The sequence below is a fragment of the Centroberyx gerrardi genome, chromosome 2, assembly GCF_048128805.1.
Source record: "Centroberyx gerrardi isolate f3 chromosome 2, fCenGer3.hap1.cur.20231027, whole genome shotgun sequence".
NCBI classification, from domain to species: Eukaryota; Metazoa; Chordata; class Actinopteri; order Beryciformes; family Berycidae; genus Centroberyx; species Centroberyx gerrardi.
Window position 1 is genome coordinate 21,752,847 of NC_135998.1, and position 27,979 is coordinate 21,780,825.

The 27,979-nt window shown below is 41.4% G+C and overlaps 2 protein-coding genes across 3 annotated transcripts; one reads left to right on the forward strand and one right to left on the reverse strand.

The window, feature by feature from the left end:
* Nucleotides 1-17: 17 nt before the first annotated feature.
* On the forward strand, nt 18-15,663 carry dhx29 (DEAH (Asp-Glu-Ala-His) box polypeptide 29). The gene is made up of 28 exons (XM_071895046.2): nt 18-315; nt 1,412-1,485; nt 2,171-2,284; nt 2,374-2,503; nt 2,600-2,739; nt 2,827-2,967; nt 3,149-3,275; nt 3,383-3,547; nt 4,149-4,317; nt 5,204-5,324; nt 5,454-5,855; nt 5,999-6,265; nt 6,488-6,631; nt 6,805-6,981; nt 7,947-8,087; nt 9,447-9,588; nt 9,787-9,907; nt 10,149-10,233; nt 10,937-11,025; nt 11,283-11,411; nt 11,612-11,687; nt 11,913-12,137; nt 12,284-12,420; nt 12,880-12,970; nt 13,092-13,388; nt 13,498-13,629; nt 13,880-13,976; nt 15,252-15,663. Exons 1-28 carry the CDS (start codon nt 165-167, stop codon nt 15,305-15,307), a joined length of 4,140 nt encoding a protein of 1,379 aa, XP_071751147.2. The 5' UTR covers nt 18-164; the 3' UTR covers nt 15,308-15,663.
* pstpip2 (proline-serine-threonine phosphatase interacting protein 2) lies at nt 15,280-27,914 on the reverse strand. Of its 2 annotated transcripts, none has more exons than XM_071895054.2 (14): nt 27,793-27,914; nt 26,637-26,737; nt 22,175-22,249; nt 21,333-21,367; nt 21,100-21,206; nt 20,930-20,992; nt 19,235-19,333; nt 19,061-19,106; nt 18,586-18,665; nt 18,269-18,367; nt 17,940-18,036; nt 17,655-17,739; nt 17,418-17,467; nt 15,280-15,390 (listed from the first exon to the last, which is right to left on the reverse strand). In XM_071895054.2, coding segments are annotated over exons 1-14 (972 nt in total). In that variant the 5' UTR covers nt 27,826-27,914; the 3' UTR covers nt 15,280-15,388. The 2 variants fall into 2 exon arrangements, with proteins under 2 accessions (XP_071751155.1, XP_071751154.1); XM_071895053.2 differs by lacking the exon at nt 15,280-15,390 and adding an exon at nt 15,686-17,160 and having other exon boundaries at nt 17,427-17,467.
* Between the last annotated feature and the right edge of the window lie 65 nt (nt 27,915-27,979).

Genomic DNA, 27,979 nt, shown 5'->3' on the forward strand with positions numbered 1-27,979 from the left:
CCGTGTGGTCCAAAAGTCAAGCGACCTGAATGAAGACGTGCGAGTTACCTACTTGCCTGGTTCCTGGCTTTAGTTGAGTTCATCACGTTTCAGCAGCAAACCGATGACTTGTCATCACATAGTTGCTTAGTGGGGCCACGATCCGGCAGCGTTTTAGTGACTGAATGGGTGGAAAGAAGAAGAAATCAGCTGCGGCTGCTGCTCCGGTGGCCCCGGCTCCTGCAGCGGGGAACGGCGTGGCGGAAGACCCGTCTGCCGGGAAGAAACAGGCAAACAACAAGCCAGCCAAACCGGCGAAAGAGAATAAATCAAAAGGTGATCATGATTGACAACAGAGCCAGGTGGCTTCAGACTATGTTTGGCTCTTTTTCTGTTTTGTTCTGCTCTGTTCTGTCCTGCACCCAAGCTTTATCCCCTATAAAGAAATGTCACTATAACAGTCCTATAGCCACGTCTAGTGTATCTGTGCTATTCAGCAGTAGCTATATAGTGACATCGTACTTCACTGTGCTTTTATCTCCCATTGTATCACTATAATATCCCTATAGGCACTTGTAGTTTTGCTGTGATATCTGTATAGTAGTATCCTTAGTTGGACAGTGCGTCTCAAAGCATGTCTGATACCATCTGGAAAAAGATACTGTTTTTTGGAAAAATTTCAGTGTTTGACACAATTGATCATGTCAAAAGAATTAATACATTTAGAAATTGGATTGTTATCGCTGGGACATTCTCATCTTATCTGTAGGAACTAATAGGCTATGTGATGAGCTTCAAGGTTCAGTTTTTGTGATGATAGACTGATCTGTTAATTGCAAATGATACACAGCTGTATCTCTCAGTGAAACCAAATGATGGCAGGATAACTCGACTGTCTATTGTTGATGCCGAGGGCTGAATGTCCCAGAATGTCCTTCAGCTAAATTCAGACAAATCTGAGGTCCTTTGTACTGGCCCTGAATAGGCTTTGTATGCTGCTGCCTATAAGTAGCATAGGATCTTCTCTCTTCCATGTGAACATTCAACTTTTCAAGAAATACATAATGTCCTCCTCTTCCCATTGTATTATATGCTCCTCTCCGATATCTCCTCTCTACCTTCCCCTCTACCTTTTCTCTTTAGCTCCTTTTTTTTTACATAGCACTGAAGTTTATTATTATTACACACTAGACCAACTCGATTAGTATAACACTGGCAGATGATACCAGGAATTAACTAAATTCTAAATAAAAACTTCATTCTACTATACTGACTTTTCCATTGCCTCACTAAGAGTCTGAATTCCTCACCAATAGTAACTTATCCCAACATTATGTGGTTGGCCTAACATTAAGTCCAGCTCAGTTAGCACGTGCACCAGAAAATGAATGACTTGATGCTTCTGACTCACACAACTCTTTTCTTCCTGCAGCTCCAAAGACCTACAGCCTTGCCAACACCGCCCAGGTAGACACGGGTGGAGTCTCTGACAAGTCGATTCTTAAAGTAAGTCAGCGGTGCAGTAACTGTAAACATGCTCTCTCTTGCCAGAATTTGTCTCAGCCTCACTCACATTGCAGTTGCAGCTATAACTTGCTATTGATTTCCTTGTAGTAAACTGATTGAACAGAGAACATCAGTAGCCTATAGATGGATCAGTGTTTGTATTCAGTCTTCAGTCTCGTCTATTTTGCCTCCTCTATCGTCCTCTAGCACAAATGTCATCACTACGAAACCAAACCCCTTAATTTTATCCCTGAAATGTCCTTAATTTCTCATTACATAAACATTAATTATCCATTAAAAATAACAGCTTTAAAAAGGTAAGGTTAGTATCATGGGTTTTTAAGGGATTTATTCATGGGTTGATTCATGGAGACGCTAGTAATTAAGGGATTTTGTAAGCCTTTTGTGCATGGTTTACAGGGTTATTAATGAGTTATTAATGGAAAGTTTCGGTCTCCCTGAATTTTACATTAAATTAGAATGTAAGGAGTCAAAAAGTAAGGGGTGTTTAAGGAGGTTTTGATGGGGTCTCCTCCATTACTAACTCCCTAAACTAATTTTAAGGGGATTTTGCATGAATTAAGGGGTGAATTAATGCAAGTGTAAGGTTATTTTAAGGGATTACTAGCTCGTAGAGCATGTTGTTAATGAATGGGCTTTGACAAAGACTTTCCCTTTACCGCAGGTTGTCATCCAAGCTGACCTGGAGAAGAAGATCATCAAGCTGATCAATGACTTCAGACAGGAGGATGGAGACAAAGGGCCAATATCAGGGAGACTTACAAGCAAGAAACTGCTGGTTAAGATAAAACCACGTCTGACTGTTTTCACCATTGATAAACAAGCAGATTTGGTGTTGTGACCGTTGTTGTGTTTTTATTCTTCCAGGACCTGTACACCGCTCTGCAGAAGTTCAAGTTTAAGACAGAACACATCGAGGAGGCGATGAAGAGCAGTGTGCTGTACGGAGGGGATCTCCACTCTGCTCTCGACTGGCTCTGCCTCAACCTCAAAGATGGTACGATGAACAGGCAGACCAACGGATGTTTAGATGCTCTTGAGAACATGAGGCGGTCAGTACTGTTACGTTCTTGACTGACTCTCTAATTTCCAGAGGAGCTCCCAGAGGGTTTCAGCCAGCAGCTGCAGGAGGAGAGCCAAAGGAGTCGGCCCAAGTTCCAGCCTCCTGTCCAGCAGAAGCCTGCGCCCCCCAACCCCAAAGCACCCAACAACCCCCCCAAGGAGACCGCTAAGGTGTGTTTGGGTACTTACAAATTTGTGTTGTGTGGACGGATTTTCTGCTATTGCTGTATAGTAGCTCACCGGCATGGTGTTTGTCAGGTCCCAGAGAAGGACGAGGCTGCAAGCATGAAGGACTGGATCTTAAGGTATGCAGAGCAGTCCAGTGAAGAGGAAGAGGAGGAGGAGGATGGAGGAAAGAAGAGTGCACGTGATCCTGAACAGGATGAAAAGTTTGACCCGGTAAGAGGAGTTCAACTTGGAATTATTTAATATTGAACTGATGTAATCGTGCTATAAATATAGAAACTGTGTGAATACAGTCTAATAAAGTATGAAGTTGTGATAGTATATGCGATTGTGGTATAAAAGTATGGTGTGTGGTGTTCTCGTTGTCTAACAGTGTGTGTCATTACTTGTGCAGAATGACAGGTACTTGGTGCTTTCTGCCCACCTGTATGATGCCAAGGAAATGGCAGCTGCTGCAAAGACCAAAAAAGACAAGGCCGGCCAGAGAATGGCACAGGACAGGATACGCATCATACAGCAAGGTCCGTGTGCTGAAACACATACACACACACACACAGATCAAAGCTTTCTTCAACTCACTTTTGACTTATGTAGAACAACAAATGAAAATGGTTTGTCCTACTTCTAGAAATGAAGCCACTGGAGTCCCATCCCATGTTCAATCCAGCGATAAAGATGGTGGACGCACCCCAGAAGGAGAAGAAACCCCCTGCTGTCAGTGAGCAGAAAGAGGACCTCGGCTTCAGCCTGTTTGAACAAGCTGAAAAGCCGCCGCCGCCTCCTCCAGAGAAAGGTACATCTCTCACACTAATACCTTTTGAGCCAAGTTAGACTAAGTGACTGTGACAAAAACAGGATCAAAGTGTTTTACAGAGTAACACAGAGATAAATACAGATGAGAATATAGCCGCAAGCGTTGATTCAGGTTCAAGCCCTAATGATATTTAAGCCTAATATGAGCTATATACCATTTTTGCTTAGGCCACACCCACATCACCAACCACAACCAAACTTAAAATTGTGACTTATGCTTGTACCTAAAGCATGTGGACCAAATTTTATTAAACTACATTTACCACATCAGAATATACAGATTTATGTCATCTGTGGCGCCCCCCATGGGATGAATTTGAAATGCTACTGCAGACATTTTTGATAACCGCTGCTGAACAGAGTTTTGCGTTGAGCAGCAAAACGATCAGTGAGTTACAGCCAGGTTTGTATAAGGCCACGCTCATTGTCAAGTTCAAAGAGTAACTAAACCCCAAATCCAAATCTGTGTAAAGCCTGACATCGAAAGGTAAAAAGCATGCTACACAAATTGCCATCTGCTATTGGCTGATCTTTTAACAGATTATGTTGCTGACTGTTAAATACTGCTTGTTTTTCTGCAGTTGTGAAAAAGAATGAGCCAAAGGACATTCGCAATTTCGACTACACAGCTCGCAGCTGGACAGGAAAGTCTCCCAAACAGTTCCTCATAGACTGGGTCCGAAAGAACCTGCCCAAGAGCCCCGCGCCGGCTTTTCACAAGGTCGCAGCTGGGAGATACTGGAGATGCAAGTAAGTGAGACAGTGTGTGTGTGTGTGTGTGTGTGTACACGCGTCTAGTCTAGTTATCTATGTGCATGTTCATATGTGGTTGTGTGTGTAAGGACTGTCATGATACAAGAATTTGGACTGTTGATACAGATAATAGCTAAAATAAATAATATTTGATACCATTGGTACCATGACCAAAAGAAACAAACTACCAACACAAGATAGAATGGCTCAAAACAGAAAATATGTTTTAATAATTTGAGACACAAATCTCGAATTTATTTGATTAAAAAACTCAAATCTCAACCCTAAACTAGTCCTTTGTAGAAGTGAGCGCCTCACAGCAAAGGTATAAAACTCAAACTCGTCCCCACAAGGAGAACAAAACACACACACACACACACACACACACATACACACACACATTTTGCTTTGCCCGCACATAAGCTTCATAAGCAAAATCTTTCCACAGAAAGCGTCACCACATGCTGCTTTTTTTCCTTTTGAGTTCAACATAGTTTCTGCACTTGCCTTTTCCTACCATTGCTTATGTTAGGAGCAAACGTTCAGGGATGAATTCTGAATTTTCACTGACCTCTGACTGTCTTCTTGTTGTTAATTAGTTCTGCTTCAAACATTTTTGTGCTGCATGGAATGAAGAGTGAAATAACGTGCGGTACCACCAAATATATTTGTCATGTAGCCCGTAGATTGTAGTGCTATTTGAGATTTTTTTAACTCCATTGTCTTTTTTCGTAGGCATACTATCAAATTTATGACTAACAAAGATCAGAACCATTTTAAATATTGATATCATGGTGGTATTAAAGTATCAGTATTTCATTATCAATATGTTTGTGTGTGTATACATGTGTTTATATTGATATGATGTCTGTGCACCGGTCAGGGTGCGTGTTCAGAGAGCAGATGATGTCCTGGAAGTGTGTCCCACCATCGTGACTGAGGACAGCATGCAAGCCCAACATCTGGGGGCCACGCTGGCACTCTACACCCTGGTCAAAGGACAGGTAATGCTTCTAACCTAGCTGAGGTTAGCCCAGTGTTGCTATGCCGTTTGGCCTGCGTGAGCTCACATTTTGGCTCTGCCCCACAGCCCCATAGCCATATCCCTCTCTCTTCCCTCCTTTCTCTCTCAGTCGGTGCACCAGCTCCTTCCTCCGACCTACAGAGATGTGTGGCTGGAGTGGCGAGACAGCGAGCAGCAGCAACAGGAAGAGAGCCGCACCGCCGCCAATAAACCTCGAGACCAGTTCATCTCCCGGCTCCTGACCAGGCTCAAACAGCAGCAGAGCCAGAATCAGAGCCCAGGGCAGGAGTCCCAAGCCCAGCCGGGGCTGCACGGGGCCGGGGACGAAGAGCCTGAAGAGCCTGAAGAGTCCTGGGAGAGCCTGGCCGGTCTGGATGTTGGAGAAGGAGGAGAGGAACTGGAGGATCAGAGTGAGAAGAGAGGGGGGAGGAGGGAAGGGGCAGGAGCACCTCAGGCGTCCAGGGAGCTTCTAATGAAGCTGCGGAAGTCCCCACTGGCCCACAGACTGAGGGTAAATACACTTGATTACATTTTCACTTCTTCATGTTATACAATTTACCATATTTTAGACATTTTCAGGTTACTCATCTGTTGCACACCTCAAGACACGCATACGCTGAACCCAATTCATTCAGAAATTTTCGTACCTTCAAGGCGGAACGAGAGCAGCTCCCAGTCTTCCAGCACCGGCAGCGTGTCCTGGAGGCTCTGCAGCGCCACTCTGTGGTGGTGGTGGCCGGCGAGACGGGCAGCGGGAAGAGTACTCAGATCCCCCAGTTCCTCTTGGAGGAGCTGTTGACGGGGGGCAACGTGGCGCAGCCCTGCAACATCGTGGTGACCCAGCCCCGCAGGATATCTGCCATGAGTCTGGCCAGCAGAGTCAGCCAGGAGCTGGGCTGCGAGGACGGACCAGGATCTAAGGTGAACATAATACGATTCTGTCAGTACAGATTATAGTCTAGATTATACTGTTAAACTGCTCCTATAGAGGCACCGCTGTATGTAGAAGCTTTCAAAATGAGCTGAGGAACTGTATGGAATTAATGCCTGTGTATAGCTCTCATATATGTGACAATGCAATTAGATTGGATATACTAACTGTCACACAGTCTAATGAGGTCTAATAATGTAATGATGTTTCAGTCGTCGCTGTGCGGATACCAGATCCGGATGGAGAACCAGTCTGGGGACTGGACCCGTCTGCTGTACTGTACCACTGGGGTTCTGCTTAGGAAACTCCAGCAAGACCAACACCTCAGCTCCCTGACACACATCATCGTAGATGAGGTACTGCACGGGATCCATGTATAGATCTTGATTTAAGACAGTATTGGCAAATTAAAGAGATTATTAAAGAGATTTAGAAATGTGATAATAGGACAATATATTCTACCTCCATCCCATTCACTTGCCTCTCTCCCCCCATTCTCTCCCACCTGCCTCTCCTCCATCTCGCCCAGGTCCATGAGCGCAGCGTCCAGTCGGACTTCCTGCTAACCATTCTGAAGGACGTTGTCATGAGGAGATCGGACCTGCGGCTGGTCCTGATGAGTGCCACGGTGGACTGTCACAAGTTCTCCAACTACTTCAACCGCTGCCCTGTAGTCACCATTCCTGGCAGGACTTTCCCTGTGGAGGTAAGACAGGCGTGAGACGTTTCTGTGTTTACTGATATACAGAATCGAATGTAACTATCCCTTGTTCTGTTGTGGGTGAGCGTGGATATTGGGATCGGTGAGAGTGGTTATGTCATCAGCGTAATCAGTTGGGCACCTCCCATCACAGGCGTTTTGTTGACGATTAGGCCCATGACATCCCCACCAGGCTCAGCAGAAATAAGTTCTGACTCCTTCCACAACCACTCTCAGTAGCGTAACACACCTCAGTTTACACTTAAATCTTTATGTGATAAATTCATACTATATACTATAAGTAAGTAACCAATATCAAACTGATGTAAGTTATATGGGAAAGAGTCCTTTAAGGAAAAAATGAGAAGAAATAATGCTTTTCTAAAAATAGAATTGACTTCTGTTTATATTGGTGGATTTTTACCTTATGATGATCACCAACTGGAGGTTTTCATTTGCCCACTTTTTTATTTATCACTACATCACTGCTGATCAGACCTATACTGAGTTACATTACACCCACACCACCCTGGCTTTCTCACCTAATAGTCTGTTTGCTTTGTCTGACCCAACGTGACATTGATGCATTCTTTACTCTTTCAGTTCGTCTGATTCACTTTCACACTTTTTCACTGAATGGTTGTCACGACTCTGGGTGGTAAACAATTTATTGATGCATACGTTCCAAAGAAGATGCGCTGCCATCAGGCGCAACATCATCATGACCTGTTCACAATCGCTTTACAAGGATGATGCTGTGACAACTGCGCCTTAAATTAAATAAACTAAACAGTATCAGTGTATTGACTACATAATAACTAATTAGTGATGTGTGTGCATGTGTTTGATTTTATTTTTTCCTTCCTGTGGTGCAGTATATTTACTATAACTAGACTTGTCCATACCATCCTAGACACATCCAGACACTACCGATGAGATGGGATATAATCAAGCTTTGTCTTTGTTCTCAGGTGTTCCATTTGGAAGACATCGTGGAGCAGACCGGGTACGTCCTGGAAAAAGACTCGGAGTACAGCCAGAAAATTCTTGAAGATGAAGAAGAAATTAGCATCTCCGTCACCCAAAAAGGGGGCAAGACCTTACAGCACCAGGTAATATTGGGTCTCTGGGGCGTATTATCTACCACTCAGATATGTTTGTGTGGAAAGGAGTGAGAGGATGAGTCTTATTTGTTTATGTTACTCTCTCTCTCTCTCTGTCTCCTCTCCTTCACCGATATGTTGGAAAGTTGTTGGGATATCTGAGTTTATTTTTATTTTTTTATTGTTTATTTTTACAGGGACAATGCACAATTTAAAATAAATTGCACCAGAGTTAGCTTCCTAAAGAAAAAAACAACCCAGTACAATGTACATGAAAAACCCCATTGTATAGTAGTGAATATACCAGATAAAATTAGCCATACAAGGTAATCATTAGTGACATGATTGAGTTGACTTTTAGGTTTCATTTAAAAGCTGAAAGGCTTTCAGACTCTCTGATATTGGAAGGTGTGGAATTCCATTTTCCAACTACTTTAACAGAAAAAGCTGATTGGCCAAAGGCTACTTTCTGAACTGTGGTACCCAGTCGCCCCTCACTGAAGCTCTAGTCCCCCTAACATTGCTGTTAGGGATGGTCAGGCATCCTTTTAAGGGAGCAGGTGCAAGATCATTGATAATTTTATACATCAGACATACATCTGAATAAAATAAAAAATTATCAAAGTTTAAAAAATGATATTTTCCTCAGAATGTTACAGTGATGATCCCTAGGTTTTTTCAGGATTTGTTTGTATAGAGAGTACAGTGGCTTAAGTGTAGTCACCTGCCTGAGACCAGGTTGTAATGCAATATGACAATAGAAGAAAAATCATAGAATGAACAAAGAGCTTTGCAGCTGATAAGGACAGCTTATGTCTGATGCATTTCACATTATTTAGATTAACTTTAACATTGCTAATAATGCCCTTTTAACTTGCTTTTTAAAAGACAAGTTTGAATCAAATATAATGCCTAAATATTTAAAATATTTCACAGAAGTGATGACCTCTCCATTAAACAGGATGTCAGGATCAATTGAGTTTTTGCTCCTTGTGGTAAATGTTTAGTTATTTTAGCCAATCCTCTTATCTGGAGCAACTTCCACTAACTGAGCTGGGAGGGTTTCAGTGTCTTGCTCAAGGACACTTTGATAGGACACTTGGTTGTTGACGGGCGCAACATTGTTGTTGTTGCAGCGTTTTAACTTGGGACCTTCCAATTACCGGATCGTCTACCTTGCTGCCCCTAAAGAGGTTTGCCTCGAGATGGATAGCTTGTCTGTTGAACCTCATCAAAAGAGAGATCTCCTGTTCTCATATTTTTAATGTATCCATTCTGTAGAAGAGTGCATGTATATGTAAGTTGTGCTTATCTCTGATATGTGTGTGTGTGTGTGTGTGTGTGTGTGTGTGCTTGTGTGTGTTGCAGGAGGTGATAGTGAGGGACTCTCCTGGCTGGGACCTGGGTCCTGACCTCGACCACTTCAGCAGCAGGACTCGGCAGGTGCTGCAGTACATGAACCCCAATAAGATCAACATGGACCTGATGCTAGACCTCATTGACTACCTAGGTACCACATACAGTCACGTTTGTCTCAGATGACAGATCTTTCACACAGCTGGGCAGATCATATAGCTTTAGTCACATAGGTCTCAGGACTGAACAAACGTGGTCAGATTATCCTCGCTCAGATCAGCACTGTAATGTAAAACACATTTTGGTCTAGTTGTGTGAATACAATATCTGTATTTTTTTTGTGTTCTACCAGTCAAGTCTCCTCAATTTGCAATGGTGGATGGGGCGGTTCTAGTGTTCCTCCCAGGCCTGGCCCACATCCAGCAGCTCTATGATCTGCTGTCCTCCGACAAGAGGTTCAGGGAAAAAGACAGGTGAGAGAGAGACACACACACACACACACACACACACACACACACACACACACACACACACACACTACGTAATGTAAACTAATCTAAAGCACATACTTAACAGACCTGCACCACCATGGAAAAGAAAACAAATGGTGAAATACACATAAGACACACCCAACTATAACAGCATACGCTGCACATTTAACATCCAACAAGGTTTTTCCTCCCACTCATTACGAGTTCTGTCATCCACTCCAAGGTACCGGCTGGTGGCGCTCCACTCGACTCTCTCTTCCAAGGACCAGGCTGCTGCCTTCACAGTGCCCCCTGCAGGGGTCCGGAAGGTACTGCAGAGTGTGTCACCACAACACAGGGTTGGGGATGACGGATATCTTGACATAACTCCACTAGAATCAAGATAATGTGACATGATTTGAGAAAATTCTTTAAAGTGAAAATCCACAAGATTCTTGTTTTTCTTGATTTTGGCAACACCTTTGGTGATAAGCAGTCATTGCTTTTGTGTTTTTCTGCAGAAAGACACTCTCTTAGCCTCTTATATTTATTCTACCTTCGTATATTTATTCCAAACAAGCTGCTGTTGTTGCTTCCATAAATGTAAAATGCAGCAGAGGATTTTTCCTGGGAAAGAGGGACATCTTCATAGGTGTTAAGAACATCAAATGTAAAAGCTTTAATGAACTGGCTATAGGTTGAATCACTGTTTTATGGTATCAATTGGCGACAGAGAGTAGCGTAACAGACATTTATTTATATGAAAATGTGTATTACTTTAAAAAAGTTGTTTTGCAATGGAAACAAGTGAAATTGTCTCACCCCATTGTCAGATTCTTTAAGATAAAATAGATTTTGAGACTCAATAGAAAATAAAATGACTGGTTAAGATGGGAATCTTTTGCTGTGTGGTTGCCTTCCAAGTTGCCCTCTCTTGTTTTTCCCAACGAGCAAATAGCTGTAAGTCGTAAAAATCCTACAAATCTGTGATGTTGTAGCAAACTGCCAAGACATGCTTTGTCTCTCCTTTAGATCGTGTTGTCGACTAACATTGCTGAGACGGGCGTGACCATCCCTGATGTTGTGTTTGTCATCGACACTGGAAAGACCAAAGAAAACAAGTAAGGGCCTGTGAACAAAAAGTCTCTCACGATACAGCATCAACATTATGTATATTACATTATGTCTTGTGAAGTTGAAACAGATAGTCATGCTTGTGGAAGTAAATGATTAGACCTGTTTGATGGTTCTGTGATATCAACGTCTGTTATCTAGCTGTGTATTGATACCAGGTAGTTAGAATAAATGACCTCAGCAATAGTAAAACATGACTTGAGCTGATTAGAGAGACTGAACTCCGGTCTGCTGTGTTGTCCAGGTACCATGAGAGCAGCCAGATGAGCTCTCTGGTGGAAACCTTTGTTTCCAAGGCCAGCGCCCTCCAGAGGCAGGGGAGAGCAGGACGTGTCCGAAGTGGCTTCTGCTTCAGACTCTACCCTAAATACAGGTATGGAGCTCATCACTCACCGCGCAGCATGGGATCAGGAACACACAAAGCAGGAAAACAACAATCCCCTATTAGACATAAATGGGAGTTGTTCATCCAAAAAGACTGAAATCCTGAAAAAACCCTGACAAATCATATTCCTGTTACAGATCATTTTATCCCATGTACACTTTGCTCATGTTCTATCTCCTTGACCTCAGGTTTGACGCCTTCATGGATTACTCCATCCCAGAGATACTGAGGGTCCCTCTGGAGGAGCTCTGCCTTCATATTATGGTACACAAATACACACACACACACACACACACACATATGGAGACACAGAAACACAAAACCCACCCTCTTAAGGTTACTAGTATGATTCATGGGGATCTTCTGTTTTGGATGTCCCTCGTCACACACACACACACACACACACACACACAGAGATTGATACAAACACACTCTAAACACCAAACCCTCCTACCTCACTCTCCCCCCCCACCCCCCACCCCTCTGTAGAAGTGTGAGTACGGCTCCCCAGAGGACTTCCTGAGCCGGGCCCTGGATGCTCCCCAGCCCCAGTCGGTCAGTAACGCCGTCAGCCTGCTGCGGAGGATCGGGGCGTGTCACCCCGACAGCCACCTGCTCACCCCACTGGGACAGCACCTGGCCAGCCTGCCCGTCAATGTCAAGATTGGCAAGATGCTCATCTATGGAGCCATCCTTGGCTGTCTGGACCCCATAGTACGTCTTCTTCTCACCTCACTTAGCAGAAACCACTCTTAGAAAATTGGTTTTTATTATTGTTACAATCATTATTACGTTTTGTTATTATTATTTACAGTATGTTTCATATCTTTCCATGAGTATTAATAAGCTGTGTGTTTCAGGCAACCATCGCGGCAGCCATCACCGAGAAGTCTCCCTTCTCCACGCCAATGCACAGGAGGGAGGAAGCCAACCTGGCTAAAGCTGCGCTGGCATTAGCCAACTCTGATCACCTGACCATATACAACGCATATCTGGGGTATGGACTGTTCTAAAAGTTGGTTGAGCTATATAGTGACATGACTTCACACAGACTGTACATATTCCTCCAATGGCCTGTTGGATATTTTTAGAAGCCTCTCATTGATCACAAAGATTGCTTTCAGGTCATTCAAATGTTGTTGATGCTAGTGCAAATTAGTGGGGTTAACTTGGGGTTAACAAACCATTTCCTGAATAGCTTGCAAGTCAAGCTACATGCTAAATAAGCATTTAGCTTGAAGCAAAACATTTTTTTTTTTTAGGTCCCCATTGAACTACCATTGAGCTATTGGCTACTGCCAATATCTAAAATGCTACCACACAAACATTTTTGACATTTTTGATATTTTGATATTTTAATTTTATTAGTAGGCTAATTGTCTGTCTGTCATCCTGAAAGCTAATTTCTGTACTTTCTGATGACCTATTTTCTCCTGTGAAACTGTTAAATTGTTAGGTGGAAGAACTCCCGGACTGAAGGTTCGAGAGCAGAGATGTCCTACTGTAGAAAACACTTCCTCAACCACACAGCTCTCCTTACAATGCAGGTAAAACACACACACACCTTTTACTCCCACACAGAGACACAGTCAGTTAGTTACACGCTCTCTCTCTACCTCTCTCTTTCTCCTATGGGATCCAATATGTTTGATCTCTTCTTCTCTCCAGGATGTGAAGCAGGACCTGATGCGGATGATGGAGCAGGCTGGTTTCTGGTCGTCTCGCGCCTCTTCTCGCTTTAAACCCCAGACGGGCACTTTGTCCAAGCAGCAGATCTCTGTCCTGAATGCGGTGCTGACAGCGGGGCTGTACGACAGCGTGGCCCGCGTCCTCTGCACCCCCTCTGTGGACGTGCTGGAGAGGGTGGCCTGCACAGTAGAGACCCCCCAAGGCAAGGCCCAGGTCCACCCCTCATCTGTTAACCGCAACCTGCAGACGCATGGCTGGCTGCTCTACCAGGAGAAGGTATGGAGGAAGCATATGTGTGTGTGTGTGTGTGTGTGTGTGTGTGTGTGTGTGTGTGTGTGATATCTGTTTATTGACTTGTCACACCTATGTTTATTTCTATCTTCAGGTGAAGTACACCAAGATCTACCTGCGAGACACAACTCTGATATCTCCTTTCCCCATGCTGCTGTTCGGAGGCGACATAGATCTTCAGCACAGAGAACGCCTCATCAGCTTGGATGGATGGATACACTTCCAGGTCAGAGGGCATCTGGGTTGCTCTGGGACTGGTTCAATACGGGGTCAAAACTACCCTTGGACCGTGGAGCACATCAAAAATTGGCAGAAAAACAGAAAAAAAAAGCAAAAAAAAACTACTCTTGACTTACTATGTCATTGCCTATTCTATCCCCTTCTGTAGTAGCAGGTGTATCTTTGCAAACTTGACTTTGTAGACCAGAAAAAGTGGATATCATTTTTTTTTATTTCACCCATGTTCTCTCTTAAAGGCTCCTGTGAGGATTGGTGTAATCTTCAAACACCTTAGGAAGCTGATGGACTCGCTGCTGGAAAAGAAACTAGAGAACCCTAAGATGAACCTGGAAGGTAAAGCCAAGCCTCGCACCATGTGCACAAACAGCATTTTTCCTTAGAATAAGCAACAGAAAATCTAAAGTAACACACTTGCCAAATATCTCCAAGGCTGCATCTAAAATGGTGGAAAACATGATATACATTGAGGAGGAAGCAGATAACTAATAACACTCTGCCAACAATTCATAACACAAGACAGAAAGAGAAAGTTATTGTCTATAACAGCCATTCCCAAACTTAAGAATGCCGCAGCCCAATTTGAAATCTGAAAATCTTCTGAACTCTGATCAACACACGAGACTAAGATGATTTATTTTTAACAGAACATGTGAACGTGGGCGCATACGGCAATGCAGTGCAAATTAATAATCCATCCACATACACGTAACAATTTGTAAAGCAACAAATGTAAGAAATTAAGTGCAAATAGTGAATTGTTAAGTTATGTTAATACATAAAATTTCACAATATCCAACCCAATATCAACATGAAGAAAAAACAGACAGAATTTTTACCATTTTTACTCTTCCCCCGCCAATGATGAGGTATTCCCTCAATTACAATTCCCCGCCAATGATGAGATATAAGATACGTTCCGGCCGGATCAAAAATAGGTCAGATAAATGAAGAATAACATGTAATTTAAATCCCATGGCTTTGTTTTATTAGTTCTGATTACTTTTTTTAATGCAAATATTTAATCATAAATATTTTATGGTAATTTCAAACTTAATTACAAAATTGAAAATTAAAAACGTTTTATTTATTTATTATAAATGACCTCTTGTGGCCCACCTGCAGTACCTTCACGGCCCACCAAGGGGCCGCGGCTCACACTTTGGGAATCACTGGTCTATAATTTACACATCATGGCTAAGCACACCAGTGGGGTAAAAAAACAAAAAACCAATGTAATAATTTTGTCTTCCTCAACCCAAACTGGTTTCTCATATCTGAAATTTCACCATGGACATCATACAGATAAAAAATCAGTAGAAGCTGGGGGTGGGGGTCAATTTTTATTTCTTTTTTAAGTGAAAGCATGACCAATTTTTTTTTTTTTTTGATGATGCAACACCCTTCACCCATATGTATTTTTCACATCTAAAATTAGCTATTGCTTGCCCCATTGGAAAGAGGAGTTGAAGAATGAAATGTTTATTGAAATACAAATTTTACAGGAAAGTGTTTTTTAGATTTTCTGCATATAAGCGGATAAACAAGGACAAAATAGGTTCTCGTGTATTTGCTCTAGCATTACTGATTCTGTCTGTCTGTCCGCTGTAGATGAGAGGACCATCCAGTTGATTCTGGAGCTGATCAAGATGGAGCATGTTGTCTGATATCTGGCAACCAAAGGACACATTTGCCATTGAAGAACTTGCATACCAGAACCTCTTCTTATGCTATCGACTGGCCTCTGCCTCTGTTGACAAAGTGCTTGTGCTTCCCATTACAGCTCTGGTATCCATAATGAACGTGTGCAACACCAGGCCTGTAGGTTAGGCAGTGTTACACCCGGTGGAAAGATGTGGGTGCCCTAAAGATGTACTGATGGGTGCCTGGGACTGTTAGTCCCACTGAGGAGGACTGTATAATATGAAATGTAAAGAGAAAACATACCGAAATTCAAAAAGAAAAACAAATTGTGAGATAAAGTTGTTGCCAAATGTGATGAAATAAAGCTGTATTACTTTTATTTCAACCTTTCTCGTGTTTATTATTCCATAACCTATTGAACAGAAAATAGGTATTAAATATATAATTGTGTATGTGTGTGTGTGTGTGTGCGCGCACAAACAAAGCCTTATGTGTAATGTAGAAATGGTGTAGTTGCATAGTACAAGTTATGTGGCTGATAAATGCAGGCCTTGTTTGGGAGTAAAAGGTGGAGTGGCTTATTCAAGGGTAAGGGAACAGGAGAGAAAACTCATTTTCTGCACAACATAACCTTTCTTGAAGTATAGAAGAGGAAATATGGAAATATAGAAGAGAATGGGGGACAGGAATCACAGTGACAAACCACAAACCTTGAGATGCAACCCAGGTACCAGATAAGGTACCAGACCTCATCTTCCCTGACATGCAGCAGTCCAGGAGCGCTGCTGCAACTCGTCTAATATATTACAGTATCATTTTCATTTTCTACAAATCATATGTGTCCTTAAATAAATAAAAGGAAGTAAAAGTGCTATTATTGCAAAAACTCCTTCAATCCTCTTCATGTATTCAAAGAAAATTGTATGTCAACACCACAGATGCACTGTGTGACTGCCCAGAATCTGTACTTCTAATTACTGTAATGTTAATCTGAGGGGCAGATGAGCTAAATTTACTTTTGTACATGTTATGGAAATGAAGCTTAAGCACAAATAGGAAGAATTTTTACGATTTTTTTTTTTAGCCAGAATGTGGTCACTTTGATCCACATGACTATACATTGTAGGTAAATGGCTGTAAATAAGTGAAGTTGTTTGAGTGAGGCATTAGGCTCCAGTCCTGAGATCACTGTCAGTCACTTGACAGCTACATGCCGCTCTCACATGACCAAGAGGAATTGAAAACAGATGACACACATTATATCTCAGTTTGTAAATCTCAGGTAAAATTTTGTAATATGTACAGACCCACAAAAATAAATAGATACTTGAGTATAAAGTAAGGTACAATTATGCTGAATAAATAGTTTTGTGCAATATCAACATATAAATCAACAAATTAATAGCTTCTCCAATATCTGTGTAATAAAATAGGCTCTATTTCCAGACAGTGGCCATAACCTCTGAAATGTATGGCTATCTGGAAGTCATTATTTTATGTGTTTATTGATTGTGTTATCAACATCTGTATCATTCTAAGGAATGTACTTTTCATCAGAAGTATTGAGCACAAATCATCATTCTATGCTTTGTAGTTTTACACGCAAGATCTTGCTTTACTGTACTGTTTAGAACACAGCTGGAGATATCAATGAAATGTGCATGTACTTATTTACACTGTTAGGATGCATAGTAAGTAATTAGTCATCTGGTCAGCCTATCCTTACAGGAAAATCACTGTGAAGGAACTCACGATACTTAATGTAACCTTCATGCCCAACTACAGTCTGCACAGGATAGAGCTTCTCCAGTGGATCTGTGTTAGTAGCGGATAAGGCTGTACCCCGGTTCTTGCACTGTTGAGTAGACTGCATCGTCTGCAATCAAAGCAAAGATCAAAACACAGTGGTTAATGACTGTAATTTCAATATATATGCAACGTGCAGTGACCACTTAGTTGATAACAATGCGACTAGGCTCTAACCCCAATACAATTTGTTGTTTTTCTAACCCTCCAATAATTTGGTTTGAAGTAAAAAGGCTTTATTATGGATACAGAAAGGATGAGTAGATCTTCCATTCATACACTATACCAGAAGAATTAGATCTTATTATTTGATTACAAAAACAAAACATAGCCTACCTCTGCTGTTAGTGGCTGGATCGGGAGGTAACGGTCCCCTCCTGCAAGTCCACAAAACAAGGTAAAGAACAAGCTGCTCTAACAATTTAGACAGGAATTGCTAGAGTGAATGGATGGATGGATGGATGGATAGATGGATGGATTAATAGATAGATAGGTAGAGAGATAGATAGATAGATAGATAGATAGATAGATGGCAGTCTATCCTAGTGTCCCTTTCTTCCTTACCTGCTGATTGGAGGAGGCTGTCTAGGGAGCGGAGCAACAGTTGGACTTCTCTGACCGCTGTAGAAGTTCTCGTACACAACTGGAGCTGTTGGAGGAGAAGAATGACACAAGCAATGATACTTCCAGACACAACCTGGAAGGGAAGGGAGTATGTGTCTGTGTGTGTGTGTGTGTGTGTGTGTGTGTGTCATGTCGATGATAGTCTACTTGTGTGTGTGCTGTGGAGCTGTGTTTTGTGCTGTGTTGCTCCTGTAACGTTATCTATGACTCAGACCACGTTTATACCTGGTGGTTTGTCGCCAGTCCGTCTGAGATTTACAAAGTGTTCAATGTCTTCCTGGATGTCACACTGTTCCAGTGACTTTCTCACTTCCTCATACAGCTACAAACACACACACACACACACACACATACAGAGAGAGAAAGAGAGAGTTAAATAATGTCAAAGTCCAGTAAGGCCTTGTCTGTGTGCATTCATCCAAGCAAGTTTATAACAAGTTAGAATTTTAAACCTACCCTAACGTAACCCTAACCCTAGAATTTTAAAATAATGCGCCAGAGTTTTTTAGTAGTTTGCAGATGACTTGAAAGTTACTGTAACTGTGTGGGCCTACCTCATCACTGGTAACACACTGCTGGGACAGCTGGTTGAGGTGAGTCCAAACTGTGTTCCTCAGAACATTGATCCGCTCCATGGCCTGTTTTTCAAACATCTGTAGGGAAAACATGGAGGGAAACATTCAGCTCCATATACATTATGTATGTTAAACTCAAATGAATGTGTTTTTTATTGTTGTTTGTGGAGATTAGAAAGATCCCATATGCCTGTGTGGTGACTATTATTGATCCTATATGTACTGTCCTGTATTGTGGTATCCCAGACTCTGCACTTCAACATAATACTTCACTCTCGAGTCTTCCTGAGTCTTACCTCACAGGCCTTGACATGCTCCTTCAGCCAGTCATCTCTAATCTTCCCCAATGCGGTCACATTCTGCAGGTATATCCTGTCTGCCAATCAAACATATACACCCAGCAACAGTTTAAATACACAAACACGACCAGATACACAGGTGCCTTTTTCACAGTTACGCTGGCCACCCCAGTCTCCTGTGTAGTAGATCATATGATTAACATCAAATCAAATCAAATTCAAAGCATAGTTCAATTTCTGTTTGCTGAAACGATAATCAATATGTAATCAGGCCAAACTGAGCTAAATTCAATTCTGCCTAGCTTTGCGTGTTAGAATTTGAGCTGGCTCTTCACACTTCACGCTCTTTATTTCACACTGCTTGTGAAGCATCACCCAGAAGAGAAGAACAGTACATAGCCAGCATGTGATCTGGTGATGATTTGCGGTGGCTGTAGCACATTATGCACAAAGTAGGCTGTTAGGAACTTACCAGCTTCTTCTGCATTCTGTTTTGCTTGCTGTGCTTTTGAGTAGAGCTGAAAGGTGGAGAGGAAAGGACGCATGAACACTTAGTCTCAAACGGTGAGAATAAGGCTGAGACAGCACAATTAGTATTTAGCATCTCCGGCTCCATCAGTGACTTGGCCTACTGGTGCTACTGTACCTTCTCTATGTGCTTGGTGTTGTTGGTGTTGGCGTTTCGGTTCACGTTCTGATCTGCTTCTTCTTTGTCTCGACACTTCTGCTCATAGGTCTTCTTAGACTGGGGACGTCAGCAGGGTTAGCATTAGCATTAGCATTATGAGTTTTCAGTGCATCAACTGGACTGATTGTGTGAATAGATTCCAGCAGGCTGCACTTCATTTCCATGCATTCTTGGATTGAGGCTACAGCAAATAATTTGGACAAAATGCTGGAGAAAAGGGGCATAGAGGTCATATTTGTTTGGTTGATCAACTGATTAAATGCCTGAGTCTATTTTGCTGTTTTTCAGGTCAATTCCCACGGTATAAAAGGCCAGTCTTTCATTAGCAGCTGGCATAGTAACAACATAACACACACACAGGCTAAACATTTCCCACTCTTGGTGTGGCCTGTGAAGACCGGCCTGTATTTATAGGTTGGCTGAGTAGTAGGTCATATCTAGGAAAATGGATGAAACTTTCATATATGAGCAAGGGAGCGAGTGAGCAAGTAGTGATAACATAGTGATGTAAAATAGTGATATACAAATGCCTACATGCAAACAAACAAGACATAGCCGGAGCTGCCTGCTACCTTACACTGGCTGCTTTATATTATGTTGGAGTTTTTCGTACTTGTGGTTGCGAGACAGTTTTGAGTAAACAGCTGAGACACATCGCGAGAAGACACTTTTTTTTTAAAGACTCAGAAACCAGACCGTGCCAAGACCAGGCCTACTCATCTTGAAATTAGACACTTTTTCCAGATACCTGTTGTACCTTTACACTTTGGAATTAAACAGTGACACTCATGTTGGTCAGTTTTATAATCTGGAGCCCTTAATGCAACTGTTGCTTCTGTACCTCCTCCTTTTTTCTTTTACACCTCTACCATCAACTTGTCTTTGCCCATCAACAACAAGTTGCATTTTCTTTTTTGCATTTGAATGATGCATGAGAAGTGGTTCCTCTTTTGGCGGTCATTTTCATAGTGGTTAAAGATGTCCTGTGGTTCACTTCCCAGACTGGTCAATAGAACTTCCCTCTCCGAAGAGGAAGGACCAAGATGGAATAAGAATGGCATTTTCACTGTTTTCAGAACACAACTGAAACTAATCTTAAACTCAGCGGCAACAAATTTCCTGTTGGGGGGCGTTCTCCAGCCAGTCCCTGACGCCGATGCATCCACAGTCCCCACTCCGCTCCGTGCATCATGGGGCATACTGACAGATCTCTGTTGGTTGACAATCATTCACACCACAGCCACATGCTGGAAGGATGTATATGTTGTATCTTATTTTCTCCTGCTCAAGGGATTTATATCAAAGTCAATTTGGCCATCGCTTGGTAAACCCATGAAAATAGCACAGAACACGACTGCACCATGCGCTTTTGACCTGGTGGGTCAAAAGGCGGGTGGTGCAAGCACAAATTCCCGTAACCCTTCACACCAAATTTCACTGGCTGCTTGATCGTTACTGGCACACCCCTACTGCTCCTCTCCTCCCACTTAACACAGTCAAGTTCACAGCGAGTCACCAAAATGTCAAACAGACGCAGGTGAGAAAAAAACCTGTGTGCGCCTGACAAAATGCTACTCTGCCAATGCAAAGCCCCCCATGTGCCATGTGCCATGCGCCGTCACAAAGATAGAGCCCAAATATTTAGAGATTCACCTCCATGGTTTTCTTGAACTGTGAAACCTTCTGTTTGTGGTGAGCATCCATCTGCTGTTCTACCTGTAATGACAGAGTTATATCTATACAGTTATCAAACTTAATATGTGTTGTATTGCCAAGACACCATGATCACCACAGTGCATCATAGCGCTGATAAAACTACTCACCTTTTTCCTTGCATCTTTTTGTTTCTCTCTGAAGTCTTCCAGCTTCTTGGCCTCCTCCCTCATGGTCTGTGCCAGTTGTAGGTGTGATAGACTCACATGTTCAGTCTCTACAGTGTAAAAACATGATTTAAATTGTGACATACATGGAAACATGAGCTGACCATGAGAAATGGCAGCACACTACATAAACTGCAAACTGAATAGTAGTTTTATTAAGACCGTCGAGCACTTACCTAATTTGAACATGTCCAGGGATCTCTTTAATGTGCTTGAAAAACAATAAGAAACAAGGTTATGGGGGGAAATTGACCTCATACAACATTGTTTACTGAGTTACATTACACACACACACACACATGCACATGCACACACGCACATGCATGCAAGCACGCACACACACACACCACTGTAACCAATGCACAAACACACACAAAATGAATATGACTGCTTGATAAATGCTGTATAAAATAATCGCACATTGTAACTTGGATGTATCAATAATGCCCTTTAAAATCCCCAGAAGACTTTGTATTATAATAATTATATTATAAAGTAATTTAAGTTCCCTTAATGGGACAGAATGGGAACTAGACATGCTGATACGATCTAGATGACAGTACAGCTAACTACCTTAGACTGACAGAAGTTCACATTTTCAAGTCAATGCACAGTGCACAATAATATAAAGCTTTATTGTTATTATGACATTATGCACTATGGCTTGGGTTTTTGCATTTACATATTCTTGATTCTCGCTATCATGTTTTAATGTATTCCATGTGTTACTGATATGATGCACACAATGAACACCCACAAATATATACAGAATAGAATATTTCATTATCTATCTTGCATTGAAGTGCAGCATTTCTGCAGTGCATGCTGACCAGCTGCAGCTATTGCACTTCCAAATGTGTGAACCACAGAGTCAAAATAGTCTCAGGCCTGGTGACCAGACTCTAGCTGCTGTGGTCTTTCTCTGTATGATACTTGCATCCCACATTGCACAGAGCGCTGTAAATAGAGCTGTTCAAACACCTGAAAAAAATGCCACTTCAACACTGAGGTCGCTTACTTCATCTCGTTGTGTCCGCACACCTTCCTGGACAAACCTAGGAGATCTTTGGCATACTTCTCTTCAATTGATGCCCTGGAAGAAAGAGACAGACACACGTTGGAAAATCCTGATCAACAGTAAGCCCTTGTTACTAAGTACGTGTGAGGCCATGGCAACCCTTTAGCTCGTAATTTACATGGTGAGGCTACACTGACATCAGTATTAGATACCATTTTTAAACCAGTTTGCATAGACACACAACAGGCCTCTCAGACTAGGGCCGCTAAACTAGAATGTTTGACCATGCCCCTTCATCGCTCAGTTTGATATGAATGTAAATGATTACAGATCAACAACTGCTGAGAAGATTGACAAATGTCAGCTAAGATTAAAAGGTCGACTCTGAACTAGACAAGCTATAGGAAGATCCAGGTGTGCATCCAGGTGCAGGGAGATGAATCAGGACAATACTGCTGTGACAAAGTTTAGCAATCAGCACCTGAATTCCCTGATATTTTATTGAGTCTGCCATAATCAGGAAGTCCACAGGGCCAATAGGTACTCAAATGACAGCTAATGAGATACAATATACAGAATACAGAGCAAGTGCTTTTTTCTTGACTGCAAGACCTAGAATTACCAAAGCAATGAACATGATTGTGTGATTGCCGATCCTCTAACAGTATTATATAATCAATCGTTAGAAGAATCAATTTTACCCTGTGACTGGAAAGAGGCACAAATCCGTGCAATTTTCAAAAAAGGAAATAAGTCATTAGCAGGAAACTACAGGCCAGTTAGTCTGACATCTGTAGTATGCAAGACAATGGAAAAACTAATCAGGACATATATTGTTGACCATATGAAGTCAAACAGACTTTTTAATAATAAGCAGTATGGATTTATATCTGGAAGATCGACTACACTTCAGCTTCTCACGGTTCTTGATAAGTGGTCAGCAGCTTTGGATAGAGGACAGTCAGTCGATTGCATATATATGGATTTCCAAAAAGCTTTTGATACAGTTCCTCATAAAAGACTATTGTCAAAATTAAAATCCTATTGCATAGACGACAGAGTTACAGACTGAATACAGGACTTTTTACGTAATAGGAAACAGCAGGTGGTGGTAAATGGGGCCACTTCAGAATGGACACCGGTGACCTCTGGAGTTCCACAAGGATCTGTGCTGGGCCCTGTACTCTCTATATAAATGATTTACCAAGTGTGATACAATCTGATGCATATCTTTTTGCGGACGATACAAAAATATTTAGAATAATTACTAAGGACACTGATACAGCCCATCTTCAAGAAGATCTCCATAGCATGAGTAATTGGTGTGATCGGTGGTTACTGAAATTAAATCCAGAAAAATGTAAACATTTACACACTGGGAAAACAAGTGTCAACATGGTTAATTACACAGTTGGAGAACTGGTGGTTCAGCAAGTGAAAGAGGAAAAGGACATAGGTGTTGTGGTTGATAGTTCACTTGAATTCCACATGCACATTTCTGAAAAAATTAAAAAGGAAAACTCCATGCTGGCGATAATTAGAAGAACTTTTCAAAATGTATGCAAGGAAATTGTTTTACCATTATATAAATCCTTGGTGAGATCTCATCTTGAATTTGCAAGTTCGGTCTGGTGTTCTTATAAATTAAAATATATAGAAAAAATTGAGAAGGTTCAGAGAAGAGCTACTAAACTAATTCCAGGTCTGAAAGAGATGTCATATGAAGAGAGGTTAAGAAAATTACAACTACCAACTCTAGTATACAGGAGACATAAAGGAGATATGATCGAGGTCTATAAGCTTGTTCACAGAATATATGATGTCGCAGCCGAGCCTGTCATCCACTTTTGGAATAATAGGTATGAGTTAAGAGGGAACTCTTTAAAATTATTTCCACTAAGGTGTTTCTCTGAAAAGAGAAAAAACTTCTTCATACTTCGTGCTGTAAGAGCATGGAACGAGCTTCCAGAGGATGTACTGCAGGCTCCTTCAGTTAATTCTTTTAAAAATAGATTGGATAAATTCTGGTCAACAAAGGAAATTTTGTATAATTATAAAGCTGATTTGTGATTATTTGTGATTATCTGTGAAATTATTGTGATTTAAAAAAAAACTATATTGTGGTATTTTTTTGCTGTATGGTTGTTTGTTTTGAGTTGTAGAGTCTGGTGTGGAGGATTTATATCCTGTACCAGAAAATTTTCAATAAATTTCAATAAATAAATGAAAAAATGAAGATAAGTTTATGTTTAGACAGTTTATGTGCAATTTCCAATCTGCACATATTTGTGTATATTCTCTGCACAAGTCGATACATATCTGTGTATTTGTTTCTGCATGCTGACTCCATCTATAAAAGTGTTCTCATTATGAGAGTGATAGTTACAACAGACAATAATGCTCTTTTACCTTGCACATTGCCACTTTTTCTGTACACGTGGTACCTCCGACTGGAGTTTTTGATAAGATGGATAGGTAGTAATCACCTATCCAAAGCTGCATGCTCTATATTTAAGATGAATAGTTATTTACAATGCATGTCGACATGCCTAGACACTTTCTGTTAATATATACAGCTTTCTGTAGACCTGTTTCACATCATGTGTACTGTATATGCTGTAAAGTTTATTTTCTTCATATTCATTGTGTTATTTGTACTTATTGCATTTCATACTGCATATATTTCATTTCATACTTTTCATTCATACATTTTGACTGAATATGTTCTTGTAACAGTGGAACTGTCCGTTATGTTTAATATCTCCTATTTGCTATATTCATATTCAAATTCTATTATTTCTTTGCTGTGTGTTATTGTTCTGCTGCTGCAATGACCCAGTTTCCTCACAAGATCATTAAGGTTTCTTCTTATCTTATCTGTATATCTGCCATTGACTGACTGTATATCACTGACTGCCAACTGTGCTTGTGTGTGTGTGTGTGTGTGTGTGTGTGTGTGCAGCAGGTGTGCAGGTGTGCAAGAAAGAGAGAGAGAGAGAGAGAGGCGGGTGGGGGGGGGGGGGGGGTTGTTAATTATTATATGAGGAAGGAGGAATTGAAAATTCAAATATTAAACTTCATAAATTATTCCATCCACCATAAAGTCAATTTTGATAGTCCTTCACAATGAATATTTTGATCTCCAGGCTCAGAGCTCTAGGTCTGAAACAGCTGTTTCTGTATAAAGCACAGTGTGTTTACAGAGCTGGTTCTCAGCTGGTGTGCCATAACACAGCAGTGTGCTGCAGTCGGCTCTGGTTTGCCTGTAGATTTTTATTGAAGTGTAGGGGGAAACCCAGTGTCAGACAAGGATATCACATTAACTTCAATAAAATTCAAGTCCAGCTGATCCTTCCCTATGAAAGCCCACTTGAGTAATTACATTATATCTTATTTTACATTTGTAAGCAATCAATAATTTGGTGTGCCTTTTTCTAAGAATTGGAAATTTGGCTTGCCTTGGAATTTTGGGGTGTGGTTGTTTGTTCTTCACCGTAAACTGGCAGCTAATGGCATTGTTATCAGAGGTAAACTTTCATACGACGCTACTGACAGATTGCTAATGCTGGTAAATTATTTGCCACTAATGCTTTTTTACTTGAGATTAGCAGCAGCTTTGTCAGCACTGGACAACTTTGGCAAACTTAAGGCAATAGTTTAAATTTGCTGAAAGTTTGGCGCAAACTTTTCTTTTCCATAAGGAGAAACTGTAGATCTCCCCTAATGTGAAAGTTCTTGTCCTGCCTCTCTCTCAGTTGTGTATTTCTTCTTCTGAAGTCCATGCTGTCACTGTAACTCATGTTGCTGCTCTTCTTATTATTGCCCTTTATTGCTCCTAAGGTCTGCTTTATGATTTCTTAGATGAGCTTCTGAGCACAATTCCTGACATGACTTGCCAGGCACCAACCCTGAATCGCTGTCTCTAGAGTCAGAATAATGAAGTTGAAAATGAAACGGCCATTCAGTCTGAATATCAGGCAAAAACAGGACACCCATTACACTCCTATAGGCAACTTCAGCCTCGCCACAGAGAAGTTTAACTCTATTTCATTGCTGTCACTTTGTAACCTTCTCCATTCCCCTCGCTAACGCATTTTGAAACTTGGTCTCGCTTCACACTATCATGACTCAGCAAAATGTAGTTTCTCTGTCCTTCCTCCCTCTTCCCCTCCATTCTCTCCTCACTCCCTCCACCTGACTCTTTCATCTCTTTTCCACAGACTCCATCACTTCTACATTTCTACCAAGCCATCACATTTTCCTTTGACCTTCTCTGCTCCCTCTGCTCTAGACCTGCCAATCTGTCTCCCCAGTCTGTTGGAAATCTGAAACCTTGCAAATAGAATGTATGATAAACAGATTTAGCTCAAGTAGAGATATTCATGTATCATTCCATGGATCGTCCTTCCTTGTGCAGCACAGACAGACGCTGCCATATCCTGTGTTTTAAGTACCTCATTACCTCGCTTTCATGAAGTCCTCCACCTCCTTGCATGTCCTCTTGCCGTCACTGAGATGCTGGATGATGGCATCGTAGCCTCCTGTGCTGGTCAGGTCAGAGTTCTGTCAGTAAGATGGAAATTAGATCTTAGAGTAAAATTAAAAATTGTGCTCATTGTCTTTGGTTTTAGCTGCAGTGTGTTTAGGGTTATAGATCTTAAAGTAGATTTGTTTAGATGATGTCTTGTTTATGGATTAGTTATAGATATATCAGTTATATATTTCAAAAAGTGAGTAAACACTAATTTACATTACTGACTTTACTGTCCCCATAGGACTTTTTTTTTTTTGCAGTGACAAAAAACGACTACAACATAACACAGATCACTGGTAGCAGAGGTCACATTCAGAACACAGTTCACAAAACACACACATCACATACACACAACAGCTATAGGTAATGAGGTGGGCCACTAAACCATATTATATATCTAGGATAGACCTTAAGGATTTTGGAGAGCAGTGGTCACACCGTTCCCTTCCCCACTCTTTCTCTGACTAAGGCTCATTCATAAGGTTTAAGTACAACTAGCTGCTCTGAAGTCTCTGTCTAAACATGTGAAACTCACACCAGGCAACTCTACACACAGACATAAATAAACACAGTCAATTAACGGTGAGCCAACACAGGTAGCATCTTTGACAGACGATGTAAATTGATGTTTTGAGCTGCTATTCCCCATAATTTGGGTCTGCTGAGGTTGACAGTCTGTAATCATCCCAACCATCCTGATGTCAAAATCAGTGGGTTAGATCGATTTTCTATTATTATACAAAGTATGCCATACAAATAATTGTTCTCATCATATTTTTCTTAAATAATAGTATATTGGAATCTAGAAGCCAAATTACTTTTTTTATAAATCACGCACCAAGGGCTGGGAAATAGCGAAAGTATTTCTGAGAAACTGATGAGACCGGAGATCACGTGGTTAAAAGCCCATCACAATTCAACTTAGAGCATTCAGGCTACAAAGAGAAACTGCTGTGAAAATACTGTAAAAAATACTTGGCACACAAGTCTTCATTACTGTGTTTGCGAGGTAGCCCTAATTTTGTGACCCTAATAATAATACTAATAAAAAATAATAACACAAAACACAGAGCACACTGCTTACCCAAAAGTAGTCCTTGAAGTGAAGGTTTTTCATAATTGAAAGTCGGAACGACAGGAGAACAGATATTTCCGCAGTTTTATAGGTCTAGTAGCTACTGAGGGCGACAGTGCATCTCATGAGAGATAAGCGCTGTGGGCTGGGCACAGGAGAGAGAGAGAGAGAGAGAGAGAGAGAGAGAGAGGGAGAG

Excerpts from the sequence above, each read along its gene's own strand:
- dhx29 (XM_071895046.2), top strand. The coding sequence starts at position 165 with ATGGGTGGAAAGAAGAAGAAATCAGCTGCGGCTGCTGCTCCGGTGGCC. Across the intron at positions 11,026-11,282 it reads GGAAAGACCAAAGAAAACAA|GTACCATGAGAGCAGCCAGA; the intron begins GTAAGGGCCTGT and ends TGTGTTGTCCAG. Across the intron at positions 11,412-11,611 it reads AGACTCTACCCTAAATACAG|GTTTGACGCCTTCATGGATT; the intron begins GTATGGAGCTCA and ends CCTTGACCTCAG.
- pstpip2 (XM_071895053.2), bottom strand. The coding sequence starts at position 27,825 with ATGAAAAACCTTCACTTCAAGGACTACTTTTGG. Across the intron at positions 22,250-26,636 it reads GAGGACTTCATGAAAGCGAG|GGCATCAATTGAAGAGAAGT; the intron begins GTAATGAGGTAC and ends TCTTTCTTCCAG. Across the intron at positions 18,037-18,268 it reads AGTGTGTTACCAGTGATGAG|CTGTATGAGGAAGTGAGAAA; the intron begins GTAGGCCCACAC and ends GTGTGTTTGTAG.